Here is a 22253-nt window from a genome sequence, read left to right on the forward strand (position 1 = left end):
TTATCTGGGCCCGGACAAGAAACAGCCACTAGCCTTGACTCCTTACACAGATTAAATAAGCAATATAGCGCAAATTAATCATACCCCTTCATAAAGGCTAAGCAGAAACTATTTCAGGTCTACATGAAATGCCTAGAGATTGGTGGCTAGGGGTTGTTTCTGTACAGGGTCATATTGTCTTTATCTTCAAGCCCCAGTCACCAGAAATACATTACAGAAGTATTAAAACAAGCATTTGTCATTGAAATAGGTTTAATAATACATGTTTACAACAATAATGGTAATGAAAAAAAAAAAAAACATTTAAAATATAACTGAAGACATGGATAGTTTATTACAAAATAAAACAGAAGTGATAAAAGCGGACAGGCTGGGAGCATCTTCCCATCACATACACAGCATCAAATATTCCTATGTGACTGGCCTAGCCTTAAGGGTCACAGACGATGAGAACGATGTCCTTTGCCCTTTGGGACGCGTTTTAACTAGCTTCTGATGAACTTCGCCACAGGCAATAGAACTCCGGTGCGTAAAAGATGAACACTGGCTTCCGATCACAAAGTATTTCACAGTCTTACGGCAAATTAACTTGGGTAAAATTGTTTCCACAATGTATGGCTCTACAGCTTGAATTCACAGGAATACAGAAAGTCACAACACTGAACAGACAAACACATTTTTGTTAGTTGAATCCTGTCCATTGAACTGGCAAGAGAAAATGTACTTGAAATGATGAAATCAATATAGACATCAGGACCAATACTCATGAAGGCATCAAGACACATGGTAGAACAGTACTTAATATTATTTTAGAATCAAAATAAAGGGACTCCATGCAATGGCACTAGTAAGTCATTAGCAGCCTTCTCATAGACTGAATACTACATTGTTAATAATGTACATGTTTCAAGTAAAGAAAACTTGACTGACGCAGTTAAGGCTGAGGTGGTATTTTCTGACAGTCAGCGATTTAGAACGAGGGAGGTCTAATGCCCGCCAGGACATTCAGTTATTCTACAGTACTGGTTCATCTAAGGACTTCTACCACACTTCAACATCTCCAGCTCATTTCCGTTTACAGTACATAAAGATCCTCTCAGAGAGGTCAACCAACACATTGGATTGTCTTTTCAACCTGGGTCTGGTTCAGGACGCAACATTCTGAATGTTGCAGATAGAAAAATGTTATGTATAGAGATGCCGTGATTCCCTAGTCGACATAGCCCTGCTCATTATACCTCATCCAACCTCTCAGTTCCTCCACCCTCACATGCGATGACATCTTCTGGTTTCAATGATGTTTCTAGAGACAATATCTCTCTCATCACTAAATGCCTAGGTTTACCTCCACTGTACTCACATCCTACCATACCTTTGTCTGTACATTATACCATGAAGCTATTTTATCGCCCCCAGAAACCTGCTCCTTTTTCTCTCTATTCCGGACGTCACAGACGACCAATTCTTATAGCTTTTAGCCGTATCCTTATACTCCTCTGCTCCTCTGGTGATGTAGAGGTGAATCCAGGCCTTGCAGTGCCTAGCTCCACTCCTACTCCCCAGGAGCTCTCTTTTGATGACTTCTGTAACTGTAATAGCCTTGGTTTCATGCATGTTAACATTAGAAGCCTCCTCCCTAAGTTTGTTTTATTCACTGCTTTAGCACACTCTACCAACCCGAATGTCCTAGCCGTGTCTGAATCCTGGCTTAGGAAGTCCACCAAAAACTCTGAAATCTTCATCCCTAACTACAACGTTTTCAGACAAGATAGAACGGCCAAAGGGGGCGGTGTTGCAATCTACTGCAGAGATAGCCTGCAGAGTTGTGTCCTACTATCCAGAGTTCTGTCCTACTATCCAGGTCTGTACCCAAACAATTTGAACTTCTACTTTTAAAAATCCATCTCTCTAAAAACAAGTCTCTCACCGTTGCCGCCTGCTATAGACCACCCTCGGCCCCCAGCTGTGCTCTGGACACCATATGTGAACTGATTGCCCCCCATCCATCTTCAGAGCTCGTGCTACTAGGTGACCTAAACTGGGACATGCTTAACACCCCAGCCATCCTACAATTCAAGCTTGACGCCCTCAATCTCACACAAATTATTAATGAACCCACCAGGTACCACCCCAAAGCCGTAAACACTGGTACCCTCATAGATATCATCCTAACCAATTTGCCCTCTAAATACACCTCTGCTGTTTTCAACCAAGATCTCAGCGATCACTGCCTCATTGCCTGCATCCGTAATGGGTCTACGATCAAGCGACCTCCACCTATCACTGTCAAACGCTCCCTGAAACATTTCAGCGAGCAAGCCTTTCTAATCAACCTTGCCCTGGAATCCTGGAAGGATATTGACCTCATCCCGTCAGTAGAGGATGCCTGGTTATTTTTTTTAAATGCCTTCCTCACCATCATAAATAAGCATGCCCCATTCAAGAAATTTAGAACCAGGAACAGATATAGCCCTTGGTTCTCCCCAGACCTGACTGCCCTTAACCAACAAACATCCTATGGCGTTCTGCATTAGCATCAAACAGCCCCCGTGATATGTAACTTTTCAGGGAAGTTAGAAAGCAATATACACAGGCAGTTAGAAAAGCTAAGGCTAGCATTTTCAAGCAGAAATTTGCTTCCTGCAACAAATTCAAAAAGGTTCTGGGACATTGTAAAGTCCATGGAGAATAAGAACACCTCCTCCCAACTGCACTGAGGATAGGAAACTCAGTCACCACCGATAAACCCAGTATAATTGAGAATTTCAATAAGCATTTTTCTACGGCTGGCCATGCTTTCCACCTGGCTAACCCTACTGCAGTCAACAGCACTGCACCCCCCACAGCTACTTGCCCAAGCCGTCCCCATTTCTCCTTCTCCCAAATCCATTCAGCTGATGTTCTGAAAGAGCTGCAAAATCTGGACCCCTACAAATCAGCTGGGCTAGACAATCTGGATCCTTTCTAAAATTATCTGCCGAAATTGCAACCCCCATTACTAGCTTGTTCAACCTCTCGTGTCGTCTGAGATTCCCATAGATTGGAAAGCAGCTGCTGTCATCCCCCTCTTCAAAAGGAGGGGACACTCTTGACCCAAATTGCTATAGACCTATATCCATCCTACCCTGCCTTTCTAAGGTCTTCGAAAGCCAAGTCAACAAACAGATTACCGACCATTTCGAATCCCACCGTACCTTCTCCGCTATGCAATCTGGTTTCAGAGCTGGTCATGGGTGCACCTCAGCCACGCTCAAGGTCCTAAACGATATCGTAACCGCCATCGATAAGAAACAATACTGTGCTGCCGTTTTCATTGACCTGGCCAAAGCTTTCGACTCTGTCAATCACCACATTCTTATCGGCAGACTCAACAGCCTTGGTTTCTCAAATGATTGCCTCGCCTGGTTCACCAACTACTTCTCTGATAGAGTTCAGTGTGTCAAATCGGAGGGCCTGTTGTCCGGTCCTCTGGCAGTCTATGGGGGTGCCACAGGGTTCAATTCTTGGGCCAACTCTTTTCTCTGTATACATCAATGATGTCGCTCTTGCTGCTGGTGAGTCTCTGATCCACCTCTACGCAGACGTCACCATTCTGTATACTTCTGGCCCTTGTTTGGACACTGTTAACAACCCTCCAGACGAGCTTCAATGCCATACAACTCTCCTTCCGTGGCCTCCAACTGCTCCTAAATACAAGTAAAACTAAATGCATGCTCTTCAACCGATCGCTGCCAGCACCTGCCTGCATCACTACTCTGGACGGTTCGGACTTAGAATATGTGGACAACTACAAATACCTAGGTGTCTGGTTAGACTGTAAACTCTCCTTCCAGACTCGCATCAAACATCTCCAATCCAAAGTTAAATCAAGAATTGGCTTCCTATTTCACAACAAAGCATCCTTTACTCATGCTGCCAAACATACCCTCGTAAAACTGACCATCCTACCGATCCTTGACTTCGGCGATGTCATTTACAAAATAGCCTCCAATACCCTACTCAACAAACTGGATGCAGTCTATCACAGTGCCATCCGTTTTGTCACCAAAGCCCCATATACTACCCACCACTGCTACCTGTACGCTCTCGTTGGCTGGCCTTCGCTTCATAATCGTCGCCAAACCCACTGGCTCCAGGTCATCTACAAGACCCTGCTAGGTAAAGTCCCCCCTCATCTCCACTCACTGGTCACCATAGCAGCACCCACCTGTAGCACGCGCTCCAGCAGGTATATCTCTCTGGTCACCCCCAAAGCCAATTCCTCCTTGTGCCGTCTCTCTTTCCAGTTCTCTGCTGCCAATGACTGGAACGAACTACAAAAATCTCTGAAACTGGAAACACTTATCTCCCTCACTAGCTTTAAGCACCAGCTGTCAGAGCAGCTCACAGATCACTGCACCTGTAATTAGCCCAGCTATAATTTTGCCCAAACAACTACCTCTTCCCCTACTGTATGTATTTAGCTCCTTTGCACCCCATTATCTCTATTTCTACTTTGCACTTCCTTTTACTACAAATCTACCATTCCAGTGTTTTACCTGCTATATTGTATTTACTTTGCCACCGTGGACTTTTGCCTTTACCTCCCTTATCTCACGTCATTTGCTCACATTGTACATAGACTTATTTTTCTACTGTATTATTGACTGTATATTTGTTTTACTCCATGTGTAACTCTGTTGTATGTTGAACTGCTTTGCTTTATCTTGGCCAGGTCGCAATTGTAAATGAGAACTTGTTCTCAACTTGCCTACCTGGTTAAATAAAGGTGAAATAAATAAAAAATGATAGAAAGGCTTGGCTGTTCTACACAACGTTTCTACCTGAACGTTCCATAAGGTACTGAACGCTACCCTGCTGTTACATACATATTCTCACCTCGGTCACGCTACACCATCTCAATAACATACTGGGCACAGTATCTGGGTCTTCAGACCCACCCTGCCACATCTCTCCCCCCCAAAATGAAGTATGACATTGGGACCTCACTACCCTGCACACCCTCCCATGTGTATTTCATCAACATCGAGCGATAGTAAAAGGCATAAGCTGACACACACCCAGAAATGTTTTTATAAAAGTGCTGACTAACGGATAGTAAACTAGAAAAAGAAAGCCACACATTCTTATGCTCCCAAACATTTCATGGGTAAAGCAACAGTGTTTGTATACCCATTAAATGTTTGGGAGAATAATTTGTGTGTGACTATTTTGTTTATCACCACCATCTGGCACTCCCATAAGAACCCTCATGGAGGTGAACAAAAATTAGACTTTTTTTTTTAAGTGCCATTACGCAATGTTTTCCCCCCATACTTCCATAAATCCCCAATCTAAGCTAAAAGAAAACCACGAAGGGCATCATTGCGAGGACAAGAAAACATGCCAAAACCAGGATGGAAAACAACATCCAGTCATGTGGGGGGGTTAGGTGGCTGTCTGCCTTGGCTGCGGGGGGGGGGGGGGGGGTTGGCATACAGAGCCTCAATCTTAACCAGGGTGGCGTCGACATTATCCTCATTTGGCTACCCTGTAAATGGTCAGGTCCAGGGGTTCTCTGCTGGGCACACACCAGTCGTCTGCCTCCTGGCTAACCTTGTAATTCCGCAGAGCTGTCTTGTTGTACACTGGGAGCCTCTCCACAGAGTCTGTGGACAAGGCCTGTGGAGGGAAGGAGATCGAGTTGTATTTTGTGTTCAAAGCATCCCCCCCAAAAGAAAGAAAGGGCACTTCTCTTTTCCCCACTAGCACAGCCTTTGCTGATAAATACTTTGAGGGAAAAATGTAATTGATACAATTGTGATGTGTTGTCTCACCTAGCTATCTTAACATGAATGCACTAATTTTAAGTCACTCTGGATAAGAGTGTCTGCTAAATGAAAAAAAATACAAAATTCAAATGAATCCATAGCCAGACGAGTTACATGACAATTACACGAGTCCCATTGTCTCAGTATGTAGCTTACCTTCATGTGGATGACAGCGTCAGTGCCATAACCCTCCATAGAGTAGAGCTGCAGGTTTCCCTGGAAGTACTGAGCGTAGAGTCGGGAGATGGGCAGGCCGTAGCCAAAGCCAGCCTGGAGAGGAGACGACACGACAGGGCTCTAAACCATGGCTGCTTCAATAGTCTGATAAACATGAGTGTTTTGGAAAGTTCGGATAGAAATATGTATTGTATAGAGCAGACAGACATGCCTCTCTGACATGTAGAGTAAGGAATAATGTCAGCTCTACTTCACAGCATTTCTACCTGCAATGTTCGGAACGTTGCACCCTCCTGAATACGAACCTGGTCCGTGAAAGAATAGACCTGACAAAAAGCAGAGGCACTCACCAATGGTGTCTGCGAGTGCTCACCCTTCTCTGGCGTGGGGGCCGTAGAGTACATGTAGCTGAAAAGATTCTCAATCTTCCTGAAAGGGACTCCACCACCCCTGTCACTCACCTACGCATCGCCAGAGAGAGGGAGAGAAGTAGGGCAAGAGAGAGAGAGAAAAAAAAGCAAGTCAGGCATTAGAGGAATGGCCAGTCATAAAAAAGGTGGAGAAGCTGCCAGAAAGGTGGGTGTCCCTTGTGCCATTGGCTTGAATTCAACAGCCTGCCGTACGATATGCAGAATAGATGCCTTGGTTCGGCCTATCGTCAAGGTAACTGGACAACAAGGCCACTCAGTTCCCTCTGCTGTGTGTTATGTCACTGCCAGGGTTGTATTCATTACGGAAACCGTTTAAGCACCAAATAGAGCAAATTGAGTTTCTATTGGACAAATTCAGGTAGGTCTTTCCCCATTTAAGAAACGTTTTGCCACAGAAGCGGAGTAATGAAGACTCCAGGTGCACCGGTCAGCTCACCAACAGAACAAGCAGTACTGAGATCAAGTTACTACAGGGCAAGGTTAATGGGCTCTTAGTATGGAAGTCAACGTAAACTCAATCCTGTTAATCTAATCTGGGATTAGCAGCTTGGTTTAACATTAAACAGAATTAATAAGGGTCAAAATCTTACATAACAGCTTTAAATAAGGATTGGGGGGAATGGAGACAAATAAAATGAAAAGGAAGATTTTGTCAATTCATTATGCCACAGATTATCATTAGCACTTGTGAGTGTGACAACGGTATTAATTGGGAATAGTGGCAACTTTTTTCCCCAGGCTTTGAACGTCGCGGCTTAAACAATGACACGGCTAATATGGATTTCTCCCACTTTCACATTTAAAAAAAAAAAAAAAAAAAAAAACATTTTGTGACGTGCTCAGTTTTTTGGCGGAATGAAGCTTTCATTAGACCAATGAAATCGCCGAACGGGTAAAGGTCAAACATCTTTTTTATTTACTGTTTAGATTAAATCGAGCGCTCTCAAACTTCGCATCATTCTGATTACGGTAGTCATTTTGTCACCCTGATTCCTGGGTGTACAACAAAGTATTTGCAGCCACTTGACATCAGTGTAAATCGTGCATTTAAGGTGGCGCTCCGTGTTCAGTGGGAGGCTTGGATGACAAGTGGGGAGAAATCCTTCACTAAAACGGGCCGCATGCGAAGAGCAACTTATGGTCAAGTCTGCCAGTGGGTCCTGACAGCGTGGAGCATTGTCAAAAAAATCCACTATCATCAACGGGTTTCGAAAGGCTGGACTGCTGCATGTTGAAGAGGGCTCAGCGGGGGATTTGCCTCCGGATGAAAGTGACGAGAGCGACAATGAAAACGATCCAATATCGGATGAAGCAATTCTGAGGCTATTCAACTCCGACACCAAAGGAGAGGACTTCAGTGCACAGGAGGAGGAAAATAGTGACCAATGACTTTCTTGGTAGGCTACTGTTTACTGCTAATTTTTTATTTTTTGTTACAAGCCGTGTTTCGTTAAAGCCTATTTATTTTTGTTACAAGCCGTGTTTCGTTAAAGCCTGTGTAAAGTTAATTTGTTTCAATGTACTGGTAGGCACCTGCGGCTTATAGACATGTGCGGCTTATTTATGTTCAAAATATATATATTTTTTTTAATTCAGTGGGTGCAGCTTATATTCAGGTGCGCTTAATAGTCCGGAAATTACGGTACTGTACCTTAATTGACAGGTCCTCTCCTCCAATGGCCACCATGACTTGAATGGGTGGTAGCCTGTGGCTGGATTCATGGTTCTCAATTGTGGCCCTCATAGCATTCTGGAAAACCGACCAATAGACAACGTAAGATTCACATTCACAAGTGACTAACATCTTCGGTCTAAGAACACATTTTTAATGCAGGTTCTACCATACCTTGAAAAGCTCAAACAACATGTGGTAGAGATGGGAGGGCACATAGACAATGCTTATAGGTTGTTTCCGGTTGTTGACTGGGTAAAGCAAAAGAGAATAAAATGAATAAACATCTGCAGTTTATTTAAAATTCAAAAACCATTAGGATGTAAAGCGTCATTGGCAGATTCTGTTGACATCCATTTTGATTATTCTGGGAAGAGAGGGGAGTTTAGTCACAGTGTCAATATTGTTCGAGGCAGCCAGCCATCGCCACTTATCCATTACTTTTGCCTCGCTGGAATAATTACTTGGCCCTCAGGTCCAGACGGCAGAGATTGTTGGTACACACAGCGGTGGCGCTCAGACAATTTCATTCAAGACTCCCAAATAAGCATAAAAATGGTCATCTGCATGCATGCGTCATAGGTGATATCAGTGGAATAGATCATTAGTTATTCTTGGTTTGTTACTTACCATTCATTTCTTGCAGCATCAGGTCTGGCGAGCTCAGATAGTACTGATCACACACCAACTTGGCGCTCTGGTAAGCATCTGGAAAAATACAACACCATGAAATGACACAATACGGGTGTTTGGGTACAAGAGAAATCCTGACATTTGTTTTATATTTCACTACATCAAGAAAATACAATTTGTCACCTCTATTCTCTCCATGCACCCATAGGATATTACAAGTCTATATAATCTATGACAGCTCAAAACCACATTAAAGATCCATGAATTATTATTATTTTCTACCTCTGACCACCTCTGTGACATCACAGTGAGGGTCGATGCTCCCTATTGTGTTGGGGTGAAGTGGATTCGTTGCTCCATCAAAGACAAGAGCTACAGAGAGACCAATGAGTGGAAAAGTCCGTTTCAAAATGGCCGACAATTGTCTATAAAAGAATGGGTAACTTAGTGGACTGACATCTGTACTCACTGTGCTGGTTGATAAGCATGCGGATAGATATACGGCTCATGTAGAAACGGTCCAGGAAGTACTGAATGTTCTGGTTGGTGACTGGGTCCTGGCCGAACACCGACTTGTACTCAATGACGCCCTGTGCCATGGTGGGCACTACGTCATTGTGCCTGTTCCTGATATTCACCAGGGTGTCCACAAACCTAGCGGATAAAAGGCGACTGTAAGACAAACAGCATGAGATAGCCAGGTAGGCCCTCTCAATCTATCAAAGATGATTGAGGACTTACTCATCCAGGACACTGTGGTTGTCAGGAGTCTTGTCCAAGAACTCCAGGATTTCCATCAAGCTCTGGACATACCTGAAAACACATTTGTCAGTTTGCATCATTCCTGAGTAGTGTGGTGTATATGTTTAGCTGCAGCAATACAACTTATAACTAGGGTTGAAAAGCTACCGGTAATTTACCAAAGTTCCCGGAATCTTCAGTAATTAACAGAAAACCAATGGCGATCTATTTTCATTTTAGTCATTTATACTTGAAGAACTTTTTAAAATGTATTCATATATAGTATTCATTCATCAGTGTCCATCTCGTCCATGAGTTTCTAGTAGACAGACCATACGGTTCAAGAGAAAATAGCATCTAATCAACAATGACATTTTCAATTAACTCGGCAGCTCTTCCAACTATTGACTTTTTTGCACAACTGCCACCAGTTTGACGTCAAAACATTAACAAATGCATATTGACAGTCAAATAAATTAAAGGATATTTCATGCTGAAACCCTCATTAAAAACACCAAATTGATAGCTTATATTTAGGATAATGTTTTACAGCTTTGTCATTCTATTTGTCTTGTAATAGATTACATAAAATCCTTGAAAAATGTTAATTCTATAGCTAGAGGACTCCTGATATTGCTAGAAGTGATAAGTATACTTTGTCTTTATCTGTTGTGATATAGTACTGTGTTTTTGCTAGCTGGGGACATCTACTTTAAGTGCTGCCTGTCTTCCCAGTGGTCTAGTTGGTGTGTGAACTGCATCATTTGTAGATAGTTTTTGACACATCAACCGGGATCAAAGTAATCAGTGGCTGTATTGGAGGGGGAGTGGTTTCACCTCTACTAGGCAATCAGCAATTAGTACAGGGAAGCGTGCTCTCCACCTCTGCTAAGCAATCCCCTGGTTTCTCAGGTTTGTCTCAAAACTAAGTCCGTTGCCGAAACAAAAACGGTTTTGCTGAGTTGTTCGAGGAATGAGTATCTTGAGTATCTTACCTAGTTATTTACAGATTCAAATGTTGCTCTTTTGTAGCTTTGGCAACTATGTGTGTTTTCTATACCCGTTTGCACCTCTCCCTGTAGGCTTTATTGACACTCCCCACTCCTTGGCTGCAACCCTTGTAATTTAGTGTACCCTGCACGCACAACCCATGTGGAATTCAGGGTCTCTGGCAGTGTTAGGAACTGCCGATCTGCGGTCAAGAACGCTGAGTTCAGCTCAGCCTATGCTGACCTTCAGTCCCTTGACTTTTTGGCCCAGACGGAGACATGGATCACCCCAGAGAACACTGCTACTCCAGCTGCTCTTTATTCATCTGACTGTTCTCTCTGAGAGCATCTGGTCGTCGCAGTGGTGGCACAGGTCCACTCATTTCTCTTAAGTGGAGATTCTCTTCTCTCTCTCTCACCTGTCCATCTCTTTAATTCCATGCTGTTACTCACTTGTCCACTCAAGCTTAGCGTTATCATCTATCGCCCACCATGTGTCCTTAGAGTATGACTCCTTGATAAGCTCATTTCCTGATATGGCTCACCGCTTTTCGTAATTGGCAACTTCAACCTCCCGACATCTGCTTTCGATTCGTCCCCCCAACTCTTTCCCCTCCTTGCCTCTTGACCTTTCCCAATCCCCCACGACTCATAAGGCAGGCAATACGCTTGACATCATTTTTAGAGGCTGCTCGCCTACTAATCTCACTGTACCCCCCCAGGTCTCTGATCACTACTTTGCCACTCAGCCCCTACCCAGATAGTCATGCGTTGTAGCAATGTTCCCTCTCTCTCCCACAACTCTTTCCTCTATCCTATCATCTCTCCCTTCTGCTAAATCAGTCTCCCTCCTGTATACTGATTCTTCAACCCTACTCTCCTCCCTTTCGGCATCCTATAACTCACACTGTCCCCTTTCCTCCCACCCTGATCGGCCCTCCCCTCTTGCGCGTTGGCTGAGTGACTCATTGCGAGCTTACAGAACATGGCTGCGGGCAGCTGAGCCAAAATGGAGGAAAACTAAACTTCCAGAGGCCCTATTATCCTTTCACTCTGTCCTAGCCAGCTTCTCTTCCTCTGTATCCGCTGTGAAAGCCAAGCAGCTGCCTCTAACCCTAGGAAACTCTTTTCCACCTTCTCCTCCCTCCTTAGTCCTCCAACCCTTCCCCCTCCGGACGACTGTCTACCACTTTGAAAAAAAGGTTGACATCCACAACTCATTCACTCAGCCTATTGAGTCCACTGGTCTCACTCACACAGAACTACCTCTTTCTCCCCTCTCTGTCCAGATGACATCCTGTTACTAGTGAGGTCTGGCCGCCTGACAACCTGCCCGCTCGAGCCCATCCCCTCAACTCTCGTCATCTCTCTCAGAACGATCTTCTTGACCCTAACCAGTCAGGCTTCAAGACGGGTCACTCAAACGAGACTGCTCTGTGTCATGGAGGCTCTCCGCACTGCCAAAGCTGACTTTGTCCTCATCCTCCTAGATCTATCCGCTGCCTTCGACACCGTGAACCATCAGATCCTCCTCTCCACCCTCTCAGGGCTGGGCGTCTCAGGCTCTGCACACTCTTGGCTTGCATCCTACCTGGCAGGCCGCTCCTACCAGGTGATGTGGAGAGGATCTGTGTCTGCACAATGAACTCACTACTGGTGTCCTCCAGGGCTTGGTTCTAGAACCTCTTCTTTCTATACACCAAGTCACTCGGCTCCATCATATCCTCACATGGTCTCTCCTATCATTGCTATGCCTTCTGACACCCATGTGGCGACACGCATCTCTGCATGCCTGGCAGATCTCAATTTGGATGTCGGCCCACCACCTCAAGCTCAACCTTGACAAGATGGAACTGCTCTTCCTCCCGGGGAAGGCCTGCCCGCTCAAAGACATCTCCATCACAGTTGACAACTCGAGTCACCACCCCAGAGTGCAAAGAACCTTGACTGCAACTCACTGTTGGCTGGGCTCCCTGCTTGTGCCATCAAACCCCTGCAACTTATCCAGAACGCTGCAGCCCACCTGGTTTTCAACCTTCCCAAGTTCTCTTATGTCACCATGCTCCTCCACTGACTTCCAGTAAAAACTCATAGTGGATGCGAGACCATGGTGCTTACCTATGGAGCAGCAAGAGGAACTGCCCCTCCCTACCTTCAGTCTATGCTCAAACCCTACACCCCAACCCGAGCACTCCGTTCTGCCACCTCAGGTCTCTTGGCCCTCCCACCCCTCAGCGCCAGCTCAGCCCAAGCTCTTCTCTGGCCTGGCACCCCAATGGTGGAACCAGCTTCCCACTGAAGCTAGGACAGCAGAGACCCTGCCCATCTTCCCAAAAACATCTGAACCCCCCCACCTTATGATCAATGCCTGTAAGTCGCTCTGGATAAGACCCTCTGCTAAATGACAAAATGTAATAAAATTCTGGTAGTTTACTGGTAAACTTAAAGTTTCCACCCTCTTGTCATATGAATTTTCAAACAATATTTGCAAATGTTTGATCTGAATACAAAGGCCGACGAATGGGCCAACATGGTTTTAGATATAGGCCTTCAAACAGCAGTGCTTTCCCTACATTAATGGCTTTCCCGATGCAAAGCCCACTGCAGAAACTGTCAGCAAGTGAAAACAGCTTATATGAACTACATTTTCAAAGGTGAATGAAACAATATAAAACTTGATCTAAAAATAAAAAATAAATAAACTTCAGTATCACCCTTAAACTTAACTACACTTACAGAATATTCACTCTTACCAGCTCTGCACCATCTGCACGGATGGGGTTGTAAGCAATCGGTCAGGTAGCAAATTGATCTCCTTCATGATGTTAGACAGTCGCACAGGTAGCTCTTGTCTCAAAAAGACAAATGATGTCGTCTCGCATGCATTGGTGGAACCTGGAAAAAAGTGGATAAAGTAGAGGCAGGCAGGCCTAGATTCTTTGCTCTGGGAGACCTGTACATAATGGGCTCCTGTCGCTGAAGGCTACATCCTGTATTCCTGAAACAAACCTATTTACCAGCCCTCTGTTTCGATAAACTTTTCCTGTCACTGAAGGCTTGCCTATAATCCAGAATGCCTTACCAGACGCTAAAATGTGTTAACTAATGGTGTAAATCAGCTTTTACATTTCCCGAAGCTCACTCCCTAGTCACCATAGTGTAGCTCTCACCACGAGATTACTGCGTGATCCTAGATGGCAGCGCACCGAATATGGAGTGAAGTTGGTGAACTCTGGAACAGTTGTACTAGCTTTAATGGCGAGCCACTGGGGGAAAAACACCTTCAGACAGACAATTAGGTTGCAGCAGTCTTCTCCTACAGTCTTGCTTTGGTACTGCAGTTTAACTAACACCCGGCCCAGAAAGACAATTTCCATAGACTGCCACAGTGAAGTCAAACTTCCTAATAAGACACTTTAGTCATCACCTTTGTGCACAAAACAGCCATTGAATTATTCAAAACATTGTTGCTGAGCCTTTTTTTAACTCACATTTTATATTTATCCAATGTCTGGCATGTTTTTGGATGACTTTGTCACTGCTCCCTTTGCGCACATGTGAAGTTGGGCCGTGTAAACCGGATATAGAAGATCCATGAACTCCTTGAGGCCGGGCGCCTGCAGGCTGACTTCGGTTGTCAGTTGAACAGTGTTTCCTCCGACACATTGGTATGGCTGGTTTCTGGGTTAAGCGGGCGGGTGTTAAGTGCGGTTTGTTTCGGCGGATGTATGACTCGACCATCGCCTCTCCCGAGCCCGTTGGGGAGTTGCAGCGATGAGACAAGATCGGAATTGGATATCACAAAATTGCAGAGAAAAGGGGGTATAGCTGGCTGCATAGACTCCAGTTGGACACAGAATATCCATCATATTGACCAGATACTCAAGTGGCCGCTCCAACGATGAAAAGAAAATCTCAAAATGTAAGGAAGTTGGATGGAGGCAAGATCAGATGGGACCAGTCTAGCCAATGAGGGCAGATACGCATGGTCACAACATGGTCACAACTTGGTGTTTTCAAAGTTGCGGGATGTCACGTGTCCTACTTATCAGTACACTCAAAAACAACCTAAGCATTACAACACTTCTCGCTAAAATAAGCCACATGTAGCAAAGAAGCCATTATTTCTTAACCAAATTCGACACTCACTGACATCAATACAAAAACTCCTCGCTTGGTGATTGTAAAAATAAAAATGACAAAACGCCACCCGCTGACAGATTTGGGGCCCAGTAATCCCTCCAGAGGCAGATGGCAAATATGACGTAAAGGAATAATAGCCACATCTGCTAGCCGGTTGGGCTAGGGACATACTAGCCTTCAATGACAGGAGCCCAGTGTGTAGGCTACAAGGTCTCCCAGAGCAAAGAGTGCAGCCTGGCTAAATAACTTCTATACATTTCTAGTAAGGGAAATTATACATAAGGTAGGCTACAATAGGAAATAATGTCAGTGTTTGTGCCAAATTATGAATCCATAAAGATAATTGTTGCAAGTGCTGCTGAGGTATAGCATACTTCTGATTAGTTTACTTCTGACCAATGTTCCCTCTAAGCTGTGTGCGGGCACGCTGTAGCCCTGAGACTACCGCACAGTCCCTCCAGGACTGATGCGCAGAAATATCAGCCCACGGAGAGAAGCGGTGGTCACCAACCAGTCGATCACGATTGCCTGGTCACTCTCCAAGGCATTCCTAGTCGATCGACAAACATTTGTGAGAAAAAAAAATGAAGACTTATGTTCCTATAATTTTTGTGTCTCAGGCCGTTAGGGTTAGCTGCACCCGATTCAGCTGCCCTGAGCTCCAGGTAGGCGAACGGTTGCCATTTTGAACCATTTCATGTCTGAAAAGGTACAAAGTCTGCTTTCCCGGATAGAAAATCAAGTGCACTATAGGCCTACCGCTGGCCAATCAGATGGCTCAGATTAGTGTCTGCAGTAACATAGCAGGATTAGAAGAAAGCTAAAGCAATGTTATTACTGTGAGATTTCAAAATGTTAAACCATGACTAGAGAGACTGTCAACAAACTGCTGTTTTGAGTGAGTTCATGTTTCAGTTCTTACTCAGCACTGTCAACAATTTGTATTAAACACTTCTATAAGCCATAAAATGCAGGCTGTTCTTATTTCCACTCAGGGAACAAACAAGCACCGCAGCAGTAATGAATGAGTAGGAAAGTATCGATAGGCTTGCATTGTTGTTATTATTAGCGGCTTGGGTCTTTTTTAATATCAAGTAATATTTCTCTGTTCATAGGAGTAACAACATGAATTTGTGCATGAGGCAGAAATAATGCGGTGCGACTCGAGTTTCACCATCAGCTGGAAGACGGTGTCCCTTTTTGGTCAGTGTCAGTGGAGGAAATGGAGAGCAGAGGGATGTTGAGAAGCGGACACTCAGTCTGCTGCACTCTCCCTCAGCTGAGACTGACCAGCTGATGCAGGCACATCAGCCCAGTAAAATAAAAAGCTAAATGTGTGCTCACTCAGCTGTGCCTCAAGTAGTACAACGGATCTATTACCGGTGTGATCATATAGACTACCTCAATGTTGAAATGTTTTATTAATGGCCCAATTAATGCATTGGCAGGGAAATTCAAGCAAAGTCGATGTGGTGATCATGTATTGGGCCTATAGCTTACTGCACAAACCTCACTGCTACAGTACTGTTTTTAATTGGTTAATGTTGTATAGCCTTACATTTAAGTCACAAACAAAATCTGAACGGTAGATCTCTGCTTGCATTTTGACTAAAAGTGATCGATTCAAAAGGTTGGTGACCGCTGTTCTACAGCTTTCCCTGTTAACACTTCGCTTTGCTGTGGCAATTGTGATCGAATCAACTCGATATTAGCCACCTTCAATGCAACATCCCGAAACAAAACGCGTCGGTGTAGGATTCTATTGCATTTACACATGACTCAGCCCGGTGCGGCATAACCAATCAGAGCTGCAGTAGGACTATATGCAAATAGACCATTGCCAAATATGGATCTGTGCCATTCACTTTGAACTGAACTGTGTTAACAACATGAGCAAATGGGCTTGTTCTGAGATCAAAGGAACAGCTGCAAACTGTGCAGTTTTTGTCTTAAAAGGGGCAGTGTTGTATTTTGAGACGGGCTTGAATAAACTATGTAGCCAATAGGCAGGATGGCATGTCTGATTCTCTAATAAATGGTATGGGAATAAATGCATTTTATTTAGTAAAGTGGTTACTTGCATCAAACAACATTTTCAGCCACCTCTGTCTGAAAGACAAGTGGATAAACAGGTTCATGTCAAGCCCTGCATGTTTTTTCTCCCAAGTCTCATGGAATGTAGGCCTACATTTAACACCACACATTGGCTGCTACGGTAGGCTGTGTGATAGAACAGCCATTTCCATGTTAATGTTATGGGATGCATTTTCTCCATCGTTTTTGATGGTAGACCCACATTATGATGAAGTAGCCTACTTGGCCACTTAAAACTAACTTAAAGCGGGTACAGACTCAGTGTTCACAGTAAACGCGCGCTGGGAGTTGCAGAGTTCTCACAACGTTCAAGTTTGCGCTCAGCATAAATGACATTTGCTCAGTGGCGAAAACAATTAGAGGGAACATTGCTTCTGACTAGCAGTTAAATGAGAGTTTGCTACAAATGCTGACGCAATACTCAGCACTATGAAGTAGCCTAGTCTAGGAAAGGCAGACCAAAATATCCAGGAATTTCGCCCAGTAGAGTAAACTGAAACAAATGCGTACATGCCAAGACAAGCATAGTCTTGTATCTGTCATTCAAAACAATCTCTCTGAATCTGACCATTCAAAGTGGTGCAAAGTCATAAATCACACTAGCCGCCTATGTCGCTCCACAACAAGAGCGCGAGAAAACTCCAATTGAATTGCATTGCCTCAGCTCAATGTTACATATTGCATTAAATAATTGTCAGTTGTCCAACACGGTAGCAACATTGAAGGGCTACTCACCAAAATCGAGAAATTGTTTCATAGAGAGTGGTGACGGCGAAAATTTTGCAAAATGTTCTACATGTTTAGGCACATTGGCCAATGTAGCATTTTTCATTATAAACCTCACGAATTTCATCGTTGGTGTTTTCAGTAAATCGCTTTGAGAAAAAAAACTAAATAGGGCTACTACAAGAGCTGCTTCTGCTCCAATGTTGATTACCTAAAAGACAGGCTCGGTGAAAACCTGCAGCCAATAGAACACCAAAGTGGTTGATTTACCATCCAATAAAAAGGCGGTGGGTCGGAGGAGGGGAGGGGCTTCTGACTAGACAGTTGACTCACCCACAACCTTTCACACCTTCTAACTTCTTACAAATAGGCTTCTTTTCCATTTTATTTTACAAATTGGCTTATTTTCCATTTTATTTTACAATATGGCTTATTTTGAAATAGAATGCTCTAGAAATATCAGGCTCTGGAAAATAGAACTGCTGGACAGTTTGAGGGTAGAATGTCCTCTCATCCAAAGTTGCAAGATGCTCTGAACAAGTAGGCTTCCAATAGAGTACCACAGTATGAGTCATAATACCCATAAAACCTAGCGGTCAAACAGTGAAATGGTTCCAATCTTTTTTCCACCATTCATTTTTCCCATAGGAGATTTTAGAAACACTTAAAATAAGGGCTGTGTTTCGTGTAGGCTTACCCTGGTCTGACGTTTTGATAACCGTGTAAATCTCTCTAGGACAAGGTGGCTTTTATCAATATTTGTGCCTACACGAAACACAGCCCTTATTTTAAGTGTTTCTAAAATCCCCTATGGGAAAAATTAAGGGTGGAAAAACGATTTCCCTGTTTGACAGCTAGGTTTCATGGGTATTATGGCATCGCCCCTGTGGGACTCTATCTCTATGATGTGTTGACCACAGAAACTGCAGCCATCATTTGATAATTGCACCCCAATGCACTACCACTATAAAACACGTAAACAGTAAAAACATGAACAGTTAAAGGCCCAGTGCAGAAAAACATTTCCACACTGAGGTGGAAATAATATTGTGAAAATTATGATAATGCCCTTTTAGTTAGTGATGGAGCCGTTTGAAAAGACCACCTCAAATTTTTGCCTGTTTTCGTGGGATGGAATTTTGTCCTGCCTGGTGACATCATAACAGCTCATTTTCAGTCCATCCCCCCTCCTACTCAGACCACTCCCAGACAGTGAAAGAGAGCGACCTGGCTCTCTGTGTTCGCTGGTCTGTGATCCGATAGCACCTCCCTGGGTAAGATGGGAATGAGGCAACCTCAGAGTTACACACAAGGATACTTTATTGACACACACAGGAATGAAATGGACATGGACAGCTAGTGGTTCTGTAACAGGTGAAAACAGAATCAATGAATGTACACATACCTAATGAATACACCAGGGCAAGAATGCACAGATATCAGAATAAAGCAGTAATAAATGATGAAGGACTGTATGGAAATTTAAGCAGACATGCTGTTGAACAACTGTCCGTAATATACACAAATACAGAACTTTATACACGCACACCATCCCACATGTCCAGAGATATGAATTAGTCCAGTTGTTGTGCAGGACAGCGATTACCTCATACCCCTGCACATCGACTCAGTACTGGTACCAAGTGTATAAAGCCAAGTTATCATTACTCATTGTCTATTTATTCCTCTTTATTCTTTTTCTATATCTCTTTTTTTCTCTCTGCATTGTTGGGAAGGGTCCGTAAGTAAGCATTTCACTCTTAGTCTACACCTGTTGTTTAAGAAGCATATGACAAATAAAAATTACATTTGTTATGCGCTTGCTGCTCTCTCTGTGACTGCTTGAAGGAGACTGAAAAGTGACAGATGGGCAGATGTCTGGCCCACTAGCAACCGCCCTAACAACTGCCCTGTCAACCAATCAGTGACCAGGGCCCTAGGTGTAAAGGACAGTTTATGACATTATGACCCCTAGCCTAGCCTGCTAGGCTCCAGTGCAGGAAGGTTGCCTACTGCAAAGGTTAGAAAGTTAGTGTTTGCGTCTCTGAGAGGACGGTGAGATGGTATGCTAAGAGTCTCCGGCAGGGAATTCATAACAGATAGTCCTAGCAAAATTCTTGCTTGAGAAATTGCTCTTAGCTAACAAGCTGTTTTTGTTTGTTTTTGACCATTTTAATTGAAAACAGTATGGTACTTAATTGTTACCCAGAAATGATTTGATATTGAGATAAAAATTACTGCTTTGGACCTTAAATATTCAAGAGTATTGCTGCATTCAAGTTCTAGTCAGAACTAGGAACCTCCAAGTTAAAATGAACTTAAGTTATTTGCGTAGAGCTTCCTATTGGTTGATTCTGATATTTCCCAAGTAGTAAACTTGGGATCCGATTTAGGCATAACACATCAACCCTTGATCACAGTAGGTTGGTGGCACCTTAATTGTGGAGAATGGGCTTGTGGTAATGACTGGAGCAGAGTCAGCAGAATGGTATCAAATACATCAAACACATGGTTTCCAAGTGTTTGATGCCATTCCATTTGCTACGTTCCCAGACAGCATTATGAGACATTCTCCCCTCAGTAGCCTCCACTGCTCCAGATAGGCTCAAAAATGTTAATACAAGTACACATTTTTTGTTAAGCTTGCATTCAATTGCCCCTCCCTGTTGCACACAACACGTTTCCATCCCCCCTGTCACAAGAGAAGCTATGGCTAATATAGGATGATTTAGTCATTTTTCTGAATTTGACCTCTTGAGACGTGAAAACATGTTTGTTATGAAGTTGAACATGTTCTCTTTATGCCAGAATGTTAAAATTAGGTCAAATAAAGTACACTACCCGAAAGGCACTCTACTCGTGGAATGACCCATCAAATAACCTTGAACAATAATTGTTAGGTGTGTGTGTATGGATCACACATAGTACACTGATTAATATCTATAATTTCAAATTTGATGAAGCAAAAAAGAAAGCTTCACAGCAGTTGATAATAAAATTGGATTTGACTCGGTACAATGCCACGAGTGTTGTGTTATCAATTTTAATCTTATTTAATGGCATTGTATTTATTTACGTAAAGGTTTGTCAGCCGCTCAGTAGCCTACTGTATAGTGCTATCCATCAGCCACCCTATCCATCAGCCACCACAGGAAGTCTGTACTGTCTGCATGGTCTGCATCCATGGTCCTTTTTCTCTCTTGGGCATGGAAATTGTCCCTCCAAGCGTAAGCCCCTGGCAACTGACAACCCGCTGTTTTGAATAGAATGTCCCTACCCCATTAAAGTTCATGTAAAATGGTGAAGGTTAGGGTTAGGTAAAGGTTATGGTTAGGGACGTCCCAAGGATCCCATATAGCACTGGCCATTGTCAGGGGGGACATGCATTTTCACCACTAAATCCATCATTACATAAGGTGCACATTCATATGAAGTGCTTTCTTCCTTGATCAACTTTTAGATAAACTTGGCTATTCAAAACAACTCTCCAAAGATTACACTGTGCTGTTGCTGTATGATTGAAAGATTGGAAAATAAACAAGCTTGAGTGTTGTTCAATAACTATGAAAGGTGCAAGAGAGTCATGCAGAACAAAGTCTCGTCTCATCAAATTATTCTGCTACACCTATGCCTATCTAACTATTCTGAATTAGTTTTGGCAGCTGTTTGCTAACTAATGTTCAATGCCTAAATACAGCTCAATCTGGCAGTATTAGTCACCTTGCTTTCAGGTGCCAATAATGTAGAAATACCATGTAAAGCACTTCCCCTATGATTATACACCCCCATGTGGTGATCATAAGAACATCATTCAGCATTATTTTCTAATCTACCACCCTTGCTCTTATACCTGTGTGTAATTACTAGTACCTAACAACGAATCAATATATTCTTGGATAATAATTCACTAATTGCTTTGAATTTGCTTATTAATGGTATTGAGTGAATACCCTCCCATAAAATCCAGATGTGTTGGTCAATACTGAGACGTGGTTATTAAAGAATGTTTTGAACACTGATGTTAACGTTTCTGGTTATAACCTTTTTCGGCAAGACAGATCTTCCAAAGGTGGTGGAGTGGCAATCTTTACCAAGGATCACTTTCAGTGCTCGGTTGTCTCCACCAAGTCTGTCCCCAAATAATTTGATTCGCTGGTTTTAAGCATTCAACTTTCAAATAGCTAATTTGTTGACTGTTGCTGGGTGCTATCATCCTCCATCAGCACCGGCCTGTACCCTACCTGCCCTAAGCTCTCTCCTGGCCCCTTACACTAAGTCTGAATTTGTCCTGCTAGGTGACCTAAACTGGGACATGCTTAAACAACCTGACCAAGTCCTAAAGCAATGGGACTGCCTAAATATTTATCAGATTATTACAAATCCCACAAGGTATGACTCCAAACACCCAGAAAAGGCTACTCTCCTTGATGTTATCCTCACAAATAATCCTGATAGGTATCAGGATTATGTGTTCGTAATGGCTGCTCAGGGAAATGACCTGTCCTGATTTGTCATACACACTTGCTAAAAAACTTTAATGAGCAAGCCTTCCTTCATGACCTGACCTCTGTAAATTGGTATAGAATCAGTTTCATTCCCTCTGTTGAAGACGCTTGGACCTTCTTTTTTAATATTTTCAGTGGTATTGTTAACAAACACGCCTCCATAAATAAAATGAGAATTAAAAACAGGTTCAGACCCTGGTTTGACCTTGATCTGGCAGAGTTACTCCACCTCAAGAATTCCATTTGGCGAAAGGCTTGGCACACGCATACTCAGGCTGACTGGCTCTCGTTCAGGCAAATTAGAAATAAGTGCACTCAGGCTATCCGGAAGG

At 43.4% G+C, this 22253-nt stretch overlaps 1 protein-coding gene across 1 annotated transcript; it reads right to left on the bottom strand.

Annotated features, from left to right (window-relative positions):
- Positions 1–721: 721 nt before the first annotated feature.
- On the bottom strand, positions 722–17648 carry pdk2a (pyruvate dehydrogenase kinase 2a). The gene is made up of 11 exons (XM_014159136.3): positions 17426–17648; positions 13207–13348; positions 9465–9536; positions 9193–9377; positions 9006–9095; positions 8721–8798; positions 8265–8341; positions 8070–8168; positions 6338–6448; positions 5967–6080; positions 722–5661 (listed from the first exon to the last, which is right to left on the bottom strand). The coding sequence occupies exons 1-11, from the start codon at positions 17541–17543 to the stop codon at positions 5518–5520; spliced, it is 1230 nt and encodes a 409-aa protein (XP_014014611.1). The 5' UTR covers positions 17544–17648; the 3' UTR covers positions 722–5517.
- Positions 17649–22253: the final 4605 nt, after the last annotated feature.

The sequence above is a fragment of the Salmo salar genome, chromosome 19 (genome assembly GCF_965601325.2).
Source record: "Salmo salar chromosome 19, fSalSal1, whole genome shotgun sequence".
In the NCBI taxonomy this organism is placed as follows: domain Eukaryota; kingdom Metazoa; phylum Chordata; class Actinopteri; order Salmoniformes; family Salmonidae; genus Salmo; species Salmo salar.